At 37.1% G+C, this 14847-nt stretch overlaps 1 protein-coding gene across 3 annotated transcripts in view; it reads right to left on the bottom strand.

Annotated features, from left to right (window-relative positions):
• Positions 1-426: 426 nt before the first annotated feature.
• The window catches only part of phactr2 (phosphatase and actin regulator 2), a 60099-nt gene continuing 45678 nt past the window's right edge, over positions 427-14847 (bottom strand). For all 3 annotated transcript variants that reach the window (XM_037781305.1, XM_037781307.1, XM_037781306.1), the window contains 4 exons: positions 10812-10873; positions 9817-9954; positions 7038-7114; positions 427-4386 (listed from right to left, as the gene is read on the bottom strand). In XM_037781305.1, coding sequence (XP_037637233.1) covers positions 4371-4386; positions 7038-7114; positions 9817-9954; positions 10812-10873 — 293 coding nt within the window. In that variant the 3' untranslated portion in view covers positions 427-4370. The remainder of the gene's footprint in view (positions 4387-7037; positions 7115-9816; positions 9955-10811; positions 10874-14847) is intronic.

The raw sequence follows: 14847 nt of genomic DNA, 5'->3' as shown, positions 1-14847 counted from the left end.
AAGTTACAGCACTTCAACCCAAACTGTGATCTTTTACTACGCCTAACTAAGTAGTTGTGTTGCCTAAGCCTAACCAAGTCAATCTTTTCCTAAACCTATGTAGTTTTGTTGTCTAAGCCTAACCAAGTCACTCTTTTCCTAAACCTAAGTAGTTTGGTTGCCTAAACCTAAACAAGTCAATCTTTTCCTAAGCCTAAATTAGTACTTTTATTTTGAAAAGACAGGAGTGGAAATTGTTGCTGGATATTCGTGGAAAACGCACTAAAAATACGTTGTTGAAAGTCGTGCTGAAAAAAAAGTAAATTTGTGTCTATGTACACGAGTCAAATAAATTAAGTTACGTGACTAATTCACAAACTGCTGTGAGACTGCGCTGTTCATTATTATTGTCTGGGGATGATAAAAATAAGACAACTAAAATCAGAGTTTAAAACATTCACATCAAAGTTCTATTGTATCATAATGGTAGTAAAATTGATTTCAATGTATGCACATGCTTGATATACATTATGTACAAAATAATCAATATATATAACAACATAGACATTGACATGAATGAATACTGTTGGTTCTTTTCAATCACTGTACATCATTTCCTGTTACAACCTCCGCACATTCAGAAACACAAAGAATAAAGCTCTCCTATTCAGTTACTATTTGTAAGAATGACATGTGTTAACAACGTACGAGGTCTATTATGAGAACACAAGGCTTTGGACGTCAGCAAGCTCAATCTGTCAATCACTTTTCAACCAACGTCTTCTTTTATATTCCAAATATGCTGGGAAGAAAAAAAACATTGAACAGCCACGCCATGATTTGTTTTTTTCTGTCCCAGCTTCTCCTGAAATATTTCTGAGAGAAAGTCTTAAGTTCAGGTTCTCTGTCTGCATATCTGTCCGACATTTCACCACTGACTTTTCTTTGTCTGATAGCTCAGCAAAACCTTCTGGCGTTCACGCAAAAACAAATCATTATTAATTGATCCCCTTTACATTTTGCATTAACATACATCTCGAGTATTCAGAGCATTTTGAAGCAGAAAATCTATAAATGCACCAAAGGTGAACCACCTCATCCACGTTGCTAACAAATCATAAATCTACAAACACACACACACACACACACTAAATGTCTGTGTCAGCATATTTAAACAAAGGCAAATCCTCTTGAGTGTAGTTAAGTTGTTGTGCAGCCAACTGCTTTACTTATGTGTATTTAATCTCCTCACAATAAAAAAATCAATTTAGACTTATGAAAGCCTAAACACCTTTCCAAGAGTGCACAAAATACAAATTGAATCCTGAAGAGCATTGGAATATAAAATGAGCCAAGAAATACACCATGCTGCTTCATAACCTCCCTTCTGTCTGCTTAGATTACTGTAACAAATATTTTAGTTTTGCCTTACATGTGATATTAAAGTAAAATTTTGAAAATTTTGGGAAATCCTCTCATTCACAATTTTGCTGAGTTAGATGAGATGATCGAAACTCTCATGTCTATGTGCTACTTGTGAAGTTACAACCAGCAGGCAATTAGCTTAGCTTAGCATAAAGACTGAAAACAGGGGGAAACAGCTAGCCTGGCTCTGTTCGAAAGGATACAAACAAATCTACCAGCACCTCTTAATAAATCTTGTCTTTTTAATGTGTACAAAAAATGAAATGTGAAGAGCCAGGCTAGCTGTCTCCCACTGTTCCCAGTGCTTATGCTAAGCTGAGCTAATCGCCTGCTGGTGGTATCAAACTTTTCGGCTATAAGCCTTTACACACCGGGGGGGCGTGACGAATACAAAGAACGGATATTGTCAAGAAGTGAAAGTCAATTGTTTGTTCCATTGCAACATCAGCACCCAGCAGCAGAGGTACGCTTCCGCTATTTTGGGTAAGATGCCAGTGAAACGTCCGCCTAAAAAGTGCCGTACAAAAGTAAAACAAGATTATTTTGTCATATTCTACCGAAATGGCCTGTGTTGAACAATAACATTTTATAAATATAATAAGCGTTTCAAAAATTGAGGCAGCAGCTGTTGTTAGAAAAACACCAGAGTTTCGTCTCTTTGCTTCAATACTCATCTATACAAATAAACAAAACAAAAATGCTAAATACTCGCCTGCGAATATTTCACATCCAGTGGTTCTCGACCCCCAGGGGTCTTTGAAGGAGTTCATGAATTTATTTTACCTATTTAATTCAGTGAGAGTCAGATTCTGATCATATGTTTCACTTCCTCCACGGTTATCTCCTCAACTGTAGTTGACAATTATAGAATTCCGGTCTAATCACAACAATCAACATCTTTTCAGATTGGAGGTCCCTGAAGTGAAATCTTATCAAATGGGGGTCCGTGACCTAATGTGTATCAATTTAGAGGTCCTTGACACAAAAAAGGTTGAGAACCACTGGCCTAAAGCTACTATTTTAGTCAATTTGCCTCAGATAAACAGTTACACAGTGTATATATATCTAAGCTTTTATTGTGAAAGGTAAGAGCGAAAAGAGTGAATCTGTTATGCGCTGCCTTGGAGTGACAAAGTCCACAACATGCCGTTATTCGTGGTGTGAAAGCTCAGAAAAATCCACTTTGTTCTGAAAAAAAACGGCTTTGCTTATTTGCATTCTGTGTGAAATTACTCGTGACAAAAACAACAGTTCAAGAAAATATATTGACGTGCGAACTAGTAGCACGAAGAAAAAAACGAACGCCCCCAGTGTGTAATTGGCCGTAACATTGGCATTTGGCATTTTAGCACTGCAGCTAATGATTATTTTGACAGTCAATTTATTTGATTATTTTTTCCTCTTCGTATTGATTCATCTTGTCATCTATAAAATATCAGAAAATAATGGAAAATGTCCATTATTACTTCCCAGTTATAATGGACATTTCCTTAGCTTGTTTTATGAGATCGGTCCAAATCCCGACAGTATTAATCCTGACAGTTTAATGTCATATATGATAACAAAAAAAAACAGCATTAAATCACCACCTGTTAAATTACTGAAATTACTAAATCGACTATGAAAATAGTTGCCAGATTAAGTTTTTGTAAATCAACTCATTGTGTATTTCCCAAAAAGTTGAACAATTCCTTTAAATTCTCCGGTTCAAAAGAGAAATAAAAAAAACGGATTTTTACTGCTGGATTCAAGGTGCATGTTAGGGCAAAGTGTAAAAGGACCACTTGTCAGCAAAGCTCTCCTTAAGTGTCTATCACAGGCTGACAGATTAAATTGCAAAAGAATGTTCAAGGAAATGGAAAATAAAGTACTTCTGGACTTCTTCGAGAGGCCTGTTGATTGCTTCACTGGTGGACACTCCAATTGCCTGTTCTCTATTCCCAATACCTTCAAAGGAAGTCTGCCAAACAAAATCAAAACTTTCAAATAAAAAGACAAACATACAATCAAATTCCTGCTTTATCTTTGGCACCGAGTCACTCTGAGTCAGAGCTCCGGCCAAAAGCCTAAAATGAAAACACTCTAAACAGCAAGTCCAGCACTTTGTAATCAGAGATTTGCACTTAATAACTCAACATAAGATACATTATATGATGGTACATGATCATCGTGTATCATCAGGAGGAATTAGAATTGGCTAGAACTGGAGTGATTTCAATTGCACTTTCACTATTAGAGCCTCAGGTGCCCACCGATCCCTCAGCTTCAGCAGTTATAAATATAACACTTTTCAGATTATTCTTCATCTACATACACCTCCTCATCCTCACGGTCTATAATTCTTATGATATAATGCCCTCTAGTGGCAATATACTTTAAATATGTCTAAAAATGAACTGCAGTATTTCAGATTCAACTCCGAGAGGCACATCGGAGCAGAACAAACTGCCTCTCCTCCCCTCTGATCTATGACATGGGCACTGACATCAGCACGCAACCAGCCAATCATTCTCATTTCCTGTTCTAGGAGGATGCCCATATATGGCAGTTTATGACAAGGCATACCTTGGCAAGTACACAAACTCTTTTGTACAATTGAGCCACATTCACTAGCCACAATATTTTGCCTATTTTTCCTCCCTAGAACCTCTCATGATGAGGCCTGAAGTGAACCAAAAAAACAAATATCACATACCAGCAGATTCTGGCCATCTACAATAAATAATCTAATCAGAGCGCTATACACACCACTGTTCTGACTATAGATATGTGCAAATGTTTCACTGGCGTCCATGGATGGCCAAGGCCTTAAGACACACCTGTAGCTGTCACTATAGACAGAATACATATCAGGCGCAAGAGGATCCCAAAGGAACGTGGACTGAGGGTCTGAAGGGCCGGGGGACTGCTGGGAGCTGTGGACCGGAAAGCTTGTGGTGCTGACGTCCAGCTGGCAGTGAGAGCGCTTAGGGCCGATGGAATCTGAAAATACATTCACAGGCTTAGTTTATGAAAACACAATACACACATACTAGAGCTGTCAAAGTTAATGCGATAACAATCGCGTTAACGCAAATTTGTTTTAACGCCATATGAAACTAGAAAATCAAAGGAATCCGTTTGTAACAACCAAACCATACTACCATGTGGGGAAGGAGGCTAAATAATGCTTATTATTATTTTTTACATCATTATTCTCATTTTTATTTAAAAACATATTAAAATGATTATTTTTGCAGGGATCTGTACCAAACAAAGATGTTTTCTTAAGTCTGTAGAATATGTGTAATAATATGATGTGTTATTTAAATAAAAAAGCAAATTAAAACAGAAATATCAATGTATGTCACATTTTATCAATTATTAATGACTACATTTTTTTAATATATTTTTTTACTATGAGTTAATGTATCAAACAATAAAAAAATAAAAATCCAGATTTTACAATGCGGCCTATTAACTGTAGCACATTGTCAGCAGGAGTAAGCCGTGTCCAGGGAATTATTACAAAGGTAAATAAATAAAAAAAAAAAGCAAATTAAACAGAAATATCAATGTATGTCATATTTCATCAATTTATTAATGACTACATTTATTTTTAATATTACTTTTGCTAATTTTAATGGCATATTTATTAATTTATTTTTTTTGACAGGTTCTGTCCTCCATACTCTGCAGTACCACAATATTTAATTTAAAATGGTATTTTGACACACTTTTGACCTTTAACAAATATCGCACCTCCTGCTATTTGAAAATTGCAGTAGGCCATATTGTGATTTCAATAAAATTATGATTAATTGTGCAGCCCTATTCTCTAGTTTCCGTCCCTGCGGAGCAAAGACATACAGTACATGCATACAACATATAGGGTTACATGGGTGGCAATCATATTTGTTTTACTAAAAGTTAGTTCTCATCTGTTCCAACTTAATTGTTTTTTTTAAGTGACAGCCCCTTAACGTAAAAAAAAAACATTTTTAGCAGGTGCTCAAGAAAGCGAGTGATATTCACAGCTAAATTAGAATCTGCACACTGTTTGTGTCATGTCTCGTCCTGCTCCTTAGGTAATGTGTTTTTAATGTTTATTATATTCAGTTATTCTTTCCTGTTTTATTTTATGTTACTTACCTCTTCTCTCGTTTGAGATACTTCCCTTCCTGCCCTTGTGTGTTCCCCGCCTGTGTGATTACCTAACCCTCCCCGATTGGTTTCACCTGCACCGAATCATCCTCACCTGCTCCTATTTAGCCTCATCTCCCCAGAGTATTTAGTCTGTGTTTCCCTGTCTCCATGCCAGTTCGTGTTTGTCCCCTGAGTCAAGCGTCCCAGCCATTTCTAGTGTTAATGTATTGAACCTGTTTTGGCAAGTAAAGACTGTTTGATTAGCACCATTGCCTTGCTCTGAGTTGTGCTGTTGAGTCCTGTTTTTGCTCTGTGGGTTTTACCGGTTGTAACAATTTTATATCCAGTGTAACTGCTGCTATATATTGATCTGATATGGATTTTCACCAAAAACACTCCTCACAACCCCACACTTGCCCTTTGAATTTTTTTTTGAGATGCAGCCAAATGCTTTAGAGAATGAAAATGGTTTGATGTTTTTGTGCGGAAAACGTATGACTGATCTAAACACTGCAGCAATAGATAAAGGTGCTATTTGTTTCATGAGCTATTATGGGAATACAAAAGATAAGATACAACTTTATTTATCCAGAGGGAGATTGGTGTGCAGCAGTTGCAATATAAAGTGGGAAGAGTGCAAATATAAAAGTCTAAGAACTAGGGCTGTCAAAGTTAACGCAATAATAATGGGTTAACACAAATAACGCCACTAATTTCTTTAACGCTCTGTGAGGGTTTCTGGTCAATATTTGTCATTATTTTGTGCTGTTAATTGATTTCAAATAATAAATATATACATACATTTGCATAAAGTAAGCATATTTGCCCACTACCATGTTGATAAGAGTATTAAATACTTTATACTTGATACTTTAAGGTACATTTTGAACAGATAAAAAATGTGCGATTAATCGCAATGAAATATTTTAAACGGTTGACAGCTCTACTAAGAACAACAAGGTGCAAATCCAAAATATATACAATATAAACGATGCCAAAATCAGATTAACAGCATGGATTATAACATATAAAACAGGCAAACGTTAACAGTGTTCAGATAAAACTTTTGTCTCAACTTGGTGAATCAACTACAAATGCAAACAGTGGAAGTAACAAATATTGTGAATCTTCTACTAATAGTGAATCAGCAGTTTTAACTGTTATCAGTGAAACATTATGTAGTTGTTTTGGAAATATATTTGAATTAAAAAGGTGTAGAAGTTTTTATTGGTGGACTTGATCTCTGTGCGCTCAGTACAGCGATGCAATATGAAACCATGCCACACAGATCTAATAATAACATATGAGAGAGTGAACCTGAACTTTATTAGTAATCAATGGCTGAGGCTAATGAACTGGAGTCGACCCAGGTGTGTAAATCGAGACTTTACCGTCAGTGGAAATGGCTGTGATCAATGTGAGCTGATAAACAGCAGGATTTATGGTGATAAACTACTAATGAATACATGAGTTACGGTCAGAGTGGAGGTCATCGACCGCTCCAGTACCTGGTGAACTGTTTGCTGTCTTCATGAACCTCCATCTCTCGGCTCTTGAACTCGTTCAGCTCCTTACGGATAGCAGCCTGAGAGGCAGAACACACAAACACGATAATGATAAAAATGCACTTAGCAGGACAAGGCCACCTGCTCCCCCAACATATGCACGCACGCACGCACGTACGCACGCATCTCTGTGTCATTGTCTATGTACTCGGGATGCACCGATACCGGATCGGATATCGGTGTTTGTTTAATCGGTTTAGGTGTGTTTTTTTATACAAGCCATAATTGGTTTCTAAAAACACCCTCACACATATTTTATAATCCTTTCATGCAAATTTTATTTTCACTGTCTTTTTATATGTGTGAAACAAATGAACAATTAGTCGACTAATATTATATAAAATTTATGTTGATTAGTTGATTTAATGTAAAAACTGTAAAACTGAGTTTCTCCACAAAGAATCACACAAGAGCACCACTTTAAATCTTGCATTTACCAGAGTGTGCTCAGAAGTGTCTTCAGTCATTCAGCATGGAAAAAAGCATAAAAAATTACTAATCGACTAAAGAAATCTTAGTCAACTAAGACCAAAACAACCAACTAAGAGGAAGCAGCCTTATAATACTAATACTTTCCATAAATCTGCGCAGCTGCAGACTTCACTTCAGGGAACTACCCACAATTCATAGTGTAATGTTGTAACGCTGACTGTCCAAAATGCTGTCAAGAACAAGATTACATGTACACAGCAGCAAATACATGTCTTGTTCTTTGTTGGTTTAGGATTATGTTGATTTATCAAACAATATTCTTAATATATAGGATTATTGGATTCAGAAAGTTAGCAACAAACTCCTAGTTTTATTAAATTATATATGAAAAATGAGCCTTGCAATTGACCAGCCACAGGTGACATGAAGTCCTGTCCCTGTCCTCATACTGCATTTGTCCTACCCTCTTGCACTCAGCCTGGTGATGCAAATTAAAGTCTGTGAGGGAGGTAAAGGTCTATGTGATTTCTGTGGGCTGTGTAGTTCTACACATCACCAGCAGAGGGCAGGCTTGACATAAAAACTGCTCTCCAGCAAACTGAGGGCCTTTCTCCTTCTACCAGGTGTTGTAAAGACATGGAAGACATTTGTACAGTGGATCTGGTACATGCATGCACTTATATTCTTTCTTTGTCGACACATGAATCATCTCACTTCATGTGAGCAAGGTGAATTTCATCAAGTGCTACATAAACTTTAGTCCCTGTTTCCACCGCAGGAACTTTCCCCTGGAACTAAGAACCTTTTGAGGAACTCACTGCATTTCAACTGCAGGTATCAGAGTCTAAATTACGTTCTGTGGACGTTTTACAGGGAACTTTTACCCCCAAAGAGGACTGGTCAGGCTGTAGTATTTTCTGAAAGTACTGGAACTTTTGAGATGGAGTTTGCAGGGATGACCGTCGCTGATTGGTGAAACACACACACACACACAGCACCGCTGCTTCAACTGTACTTCTTCATTCATAAAACAAGGAAACACTCTAGTATCGATTTATGACCATTTTAGGACAAGGGGAGAATGTTTGACAACATTGAAAGTAAAGTTAAGCTCTGCTGTCGGCTTCCCGACTAATTTAAAAAAAAAAAGAGAAAAAAGAGGCTTAGAGATCGTACGAGCGATTGTTGATTGTTTCACGGCATTAACGTTCTAAAGCACAAATAAATAACCCTCAAACACTCTACTGATGACTTACTGTGGAGACAGTTGCTCTTAGTTTCATTTTCCTCTGCTGCATTTCATTCATTACATCCAACATGCAGCAGTAAATATATGCAGCAGTAAATGTCGTCACAGTGAGATATACGTTGTTTTTCCAGAATGTTTTTTAGATGAAATAGGCGAGCTCACTGAACTGCAGTCTGCATAGTGTGTTTACTGCTGTGACCACCAGCAGTCCTCGTCCCATGCATGTTGTTTTTTCATACATCAGCGGACTAATTTGCCTAATCTTTGCAGGTCTTTAGACTGCAGTGGAAACGCAGACAACAGTGGGCTAAAGGGGACTAAAAGTCCCAGGAACTTTTGGTGGAAACCCGGCTTATACGAGCAAAAGTATACAGTGTGTACTTTTGGTTTGGGGTTGTTTTTCATGTGTCCCTGTGCACCAAGTAAGGTCCATAAAAATAAAGTTTTCTGACTTCTATATGGAAGACTTGACTAGCCTCCACAGAGCCCTGACATCATCTCAATGCAAACACCTTTGGGGTGAACTGGAGCACCAACTGTGAGCTGAAAAATCCCTGCAGCCAACATTTTGTGGAAAGCCTCCACAGAAGAGAGGAGGCTGTTATATCATCAGCTTAATGCTCAAGGTTTTGGAATTAAATTTTCAGCAATTCCATATGGGTTTAAAGTTCAGGTGTCTTCCTACTTTTGTCAATGCAGTGTGCTTTGATATCCTTTAACCGCCTGTAGTGTTTGCATTTTCAGGTTGATATATAACTTATGTTATGTCCCAGGACTTCGATTTCTCTGTGTTCTCTTTGCTCAGTTGTATTGCAGGTGAACCAGCTGCGGAGTCTGGACTACCGGCCCTAATTGTTGATGTGTGGCACATCATGCTCTGAGTGCCTGAGTTTAAAAGCCCCTCCTCCACCCAGTATATTACACATTTATGCAAACACCGACTAGCAACAGGTTGATAAACTGATAACATAATAAAGGAAAAAAGCAGCCAACCTATCACACAATAAAAAACTAAAATAATACAGATATTAACTGCAGCACCTTATCAGCGGGAGTGAGCCGTGTCCAGGGTTTGTCTGCCCGCCGGTCATAATCCTTGGCGTCTGTTACCTCCACATACTCGTTAAAACAAAGGATCCTGCGGGCGACGAGCTCTGCCACTGTGGGCCTCACACTCAGCTACACACACACACACACAGAAAGAGGAAAATAAATTAGATCATAAACATCAAAATTCAAGAATGGTCTTCTCAATGTTTTTGTTTTTAGTTTTAAGTTATATTAAAGTCTAACATACTGTATATGCCTATGATTAATTTTGTGATTGTACCCTGTATTGCTTATTTAACCCCTTGAGACCCACGATCCCAACCAACTTTACTGTCTTTCAGAGGCTGTAGCAAGTTCAGTTTTAGAGCTAGAGTGAAGGTATATTATACAAAACTAGAAAGCCTATAATTGATCATTTTTATCAATTCTCGAGTGGTAAAAAATGGTTAAATTTAGCACCAAATCTGTGTAACAAATGCTATCAACCCAAAAATTGCTGCATCAACTTATGAGACATAATACAGCATGGGAATGACCACCATATACTTCCATCATAATGTTCTAAGGCCTTATACACTTTCACAATTTCACAAATCAAATCAATCTTCAGGTTCCCAGCTTTCAGATGATGTACACCACTTCTATGTGACATCTACTGTTGACCTACTATCTCCCCCTAAAGCCCCTGTGTACCTCCCTAAAAAAGACAAAAACTGGTCTATTGTGAGTCTCAGAGGGTTAAAAGGTTTCTATGAAGCGGATGTCGTCTTTAATCACAAGAGACAGAAAGCCTCTCGGCTGAAAGACAAGTTTCAGTTCCGTCTGTGTCCACTAGATGGGCTGATATTTCCGTACAAAGTATCTTTTCTGCCTCCTTACAGTGACTCATGAGGTGGAGCGAAACATATTAGCAGCTAAATATAGACTCACTGTGTCTTTTCTGTGTGTGTGTGTGTGTGTGTGTGTGTGGTTGGTGTTTACAGTACCTTTCTGGAGAGTCTCCTTTTAATCTCCTGCTTGGCTTCATGCTCTTCTTCTTCATTCTTGTCTGCATGCAGAGAACCAACAGAGTCATTTCACACCTACCGTGTCTGCAACGAGCTACTGCTTCTATTTATAACAGCACGATGTGATCCGTCATATTAAAGCGTGTCCATGGCTGTGGAGCGGTGCGATTGCCTTAACATAAACAGCAGCTAGAGGGGAATTCAAGTCCTTTGATTTCTTCTAGAGACAGAACGAATCACATGAGTTGAATCTGTAATGCATTCTCTCTCTCTCGTGGAATCTTTATGGTTGTGTTATATGTACATGTCTGTGTAGACATCAAGCCGGTGACTTGGGCTGGGATGTCGGTAAACTCTTTGACCTCTAGTGGTCCCATCAGAGATTGAAATAGAAGCCTTCTGAGATTCACAGCACAGAAACCAGTCACTCTTCTTTCCCATAAACAGAACTGGGAACTGTGTAAAACTACTCTTTTCTTTCAGTGTTTCTTCCTTAATGAAGAGTCATCTTGGTCTTCATGCTGTACACATCGGAGGCTGGCTTCATTTTACCTGTGCTATGACCGGACTGAGGCTGTGTTACAGGTGTTACACTGTAAATCACAATACTTAAAAGTATCAACACCTCGACATGGATGCCGTGCACTGAAGCTGCAAACCAACCGGTTGCATTATCTGGGTAAAAAATGCAAACGCATACCCTTCAACACTCTTGATGTCAGCAGATCAGCATCACCACACCAGCCAGTTAGCAGTTTAACAGCTGTTGTGTATTTAATGTGTTAAGTTACAGCCTCAATAAACTGAACGTGTCCATTCATGGATAAACTGTAGTCACAGACGGATGAACTTGATCAGACACAATGTTCAGATATCTTTAAGTTCTTTTCTAGTTATGTTATACTGTTGGGTTATGCAACAATTAGGGCTGTCAAAGTTAACATGATGATGACACGTCAACGCCACTAATTTCTTTAACGCTAGGGTGAAGATACTGGTATCATATGAAACTAGAAAACCTAAGGAATCCATTGGTACCAACCATGTCATATTAGCTTGTCGCAAAGGAGATTTAATAATGCTCCAAACTTGCGCTAAATTTTGGCGAGGAAAAAACTGGCATGGCCATTTTCAAAGGGTTCCCTTGACCTCTGACCTCAAGATATGTGAATGAAAACGGGTTCTATGGGTACCCACAAATCAATTTTGACCTACTTGTACTTTACTTCAGTATTTCCATTTCTGCTACTTTATACTTCTACCTATCTCAGAGGTAAATATTGTACTTTTTACTCCACTATATTTATTTGATGTATTTGTATTGTATTGTATTGTATTGTATTTGATTAAGTTTAGTTACTTTGCAGATTAATAATACAAAATATAATCAACTAATGAATTAGGTTGTAATATTAGATTAAGATAAAACTGTATTGATCCCCAGGGTAATTTACCCAGCAGTATATAAAGTAATTAAAATGAGCTCCATCTTTACCAGCTGCAACATTACAGTGATGAACACATTAATGTATCAATAATTATAAAACAAAAATACAATATATATATTATTCTGCATAATAAGTATTTTTACTTTTGGTACTTTAAGTATATTTTGATGCTGGTATTTTTGTACAAGTCAGATTTTAAATGCAAGAGTATCTCTAGGTATTAGTACTTTTACTGAAGTGAAAGATCGGAGTACTTCTTCCACCTCTGCTGGATACAAACTGGTGATTGTGAGCTGCTATTCTCTACTTATTTTCCACTTAGCATAAAGCATATTTACTCAACCTTTAGCAGGAGAAAAAGCAGTTTGTACTGGTTCAGTAAGGCCAGGAGCAAAACGACTTTGAAATTATACTAATATAATAACCCAAAGCTCAAATGCTTCTTTTAGGTCTCTGAAACGCAAAGTTGGCACAAAAAGCGAGCCAGCAAACCCTCCAGCAGAGTGACTTAAGCCCTGCTTGGTAGCATGACACACACATTTTATTGACTATTTGACTGTCTATTTCATTAGTTCTAAACCTTTTTTGTGTCAAGGACCCCTAAATTGATACACATCAAGTCACGGACCCCCCATTTAATAAGATTTGGCTTCAGGGACCTCCATCTGAAAAGAGTTTGGTTGTTAGATTCATTAAGACCAGACGTCTATAGCTGTCAACTACCATGGAGGAAATGAAACCTATGATCAGAACAGTCCCTCTTATGACTCTTACTCACATTGGGCTCACTTCTATAGTGAATTTAATAGTGAAAACAAACTATTTCCCATTACTCTAGGGACCCCCTGGAACTCCTTAAAGGTCCCCTGGGGGTAGCTGGATCCCTGGTTGAGAACTAGTGATCTATTTAATATTTTTTTGTGGCTAGTGTGTAGTGTGTGTACTAACTTACCTGAACTAACTTCACTTTCATTAATGTGGTGTACTGTGACCAACGTAAGGAACAGAAAAAGCTAGATTTACTCCAGGTGTTCCTGATATCGCTTTCATGAGAATGGGACGGGCGTGAAGTCACAGTGACCTTTGACCACCAAAATCTTATCAGTTCATCCTTGAGTCCAAGTGGATGTTTGTACCCTTCAGACATTCCTGACATATCACGTTCACGGACAGACAGACAGACTGACGTACGTACGGACGGACAACCTGAAAACATAATGCCTCCGGCTGTCGTCGGCGCGGAGGCATAAAAAACAATAAAGTCTATAAACCCAATTTTGAGGCAGTCTGTAAAGTAATAAAGGCATCAGTGTGACTGACCACATCAGCTCAGTGTAATCTAATAGACAGTAACTCATAATTTAGACAGACATATCTTTCTCGTCTATCTAATTAATGAGACACACAAGGTCGTATCTGGCAATCTGTTGCTGCCACAGCTGGAACACCACAATACCTGTTATATATATACATGGAACATCTATCTTCTTACCCAGATATTTATGTTAGACAGACACATAATATTGTTGTTGCAATTATGACCTAAGCTGCCCTTTTCTTTGTGTGAAGAATACAAATGGACGTGTAAACAGGTTCACAGAAAATAAAATCAGAGGTAACATTTTATATAACCATCATTTATAAATGGTAAATTGATAGTTAAGTTATTTTACTGCTAACAAACAACAAAATGATAATTAATAATGTTTACTAATTATTAGTAATGCTATAATTTATGTTATTTTATCATTAGTTTTTTTAATATGAAATAATTCGTTTTTTAAATTATATATTGTTATTATTATTATTATATAAATTGGATCATAGCTGATAACAATTACATTCTGATTACATTAGTAAACTATTTATTAACAGTTTATTGTTGCACACATTATAACATTGTTTATACTATATTAAGTTTTTGTTTGTGACAATTTACAAACTAATTATTAACCATTAACAAAGTGCTACCACTATCTGGTCCATCTATCTGTGTAATGTTTATAGATGTTTCACAAAGAAATTCTTTAAGGTTTACAAACAATAGCTTAATCAATAACAAATACGTATATATAAAATATTATAATGGGTGCAACAATAAACTATTAAAATAACATAAATTATAGCATTACTAATAATAATCATTATATTATCATTTTGTTGTTTGTTAACAGTAAAACAATAATTAACTATCAATTTATCATTTATAAATGACCTTTAGATAAAGTGTTACCTCTGATTTTATTTTTCGTGAAGCTGTTTACACGTCCATTTTTAATGTTCACACAAAGAAAAGGTCAGCTTAGGTCATAATTGCAACAACATTATTATGTGTCTAACATAAAGTAGATGTTCCAGTTTTCCAATTTTTTCATTAATGTCAATTTACCATATCCTGTATAAATGATGGTTATTATAAAGTGTTGGCAAGAAAATGGCAAGAACATTTTATGAGTCACTTTAATTATATGGCCATAATGAACCACGTTTCTAGTTTTATCAGCTGTAATTCCCCAACAGTGCTTCTGATGTGAGGCGTAAGAAATGTGAACATCAGTAAAACACAG

The sequence above is a fragment of the Sebastes umbrosus genome, chromosome 10 (assembly GCF_015220745.1).
Source record: "Sebastes umbrosus isolate fSebUmb1 chromosome 10, fSebUmb1.pri, whole genome shotgun sequence".
Classification (NCBI taxonomy): Eukaryota; Metazoa; Chordata; class Actinopteri; order Perciformes; family Sebastidae; genus Sebastes; species Sebastes umbrosus.
Note: the sequence above shows the minus strand (reverse complement) of the source record. Positions and strands in the feature narration are given on the sequence as shown.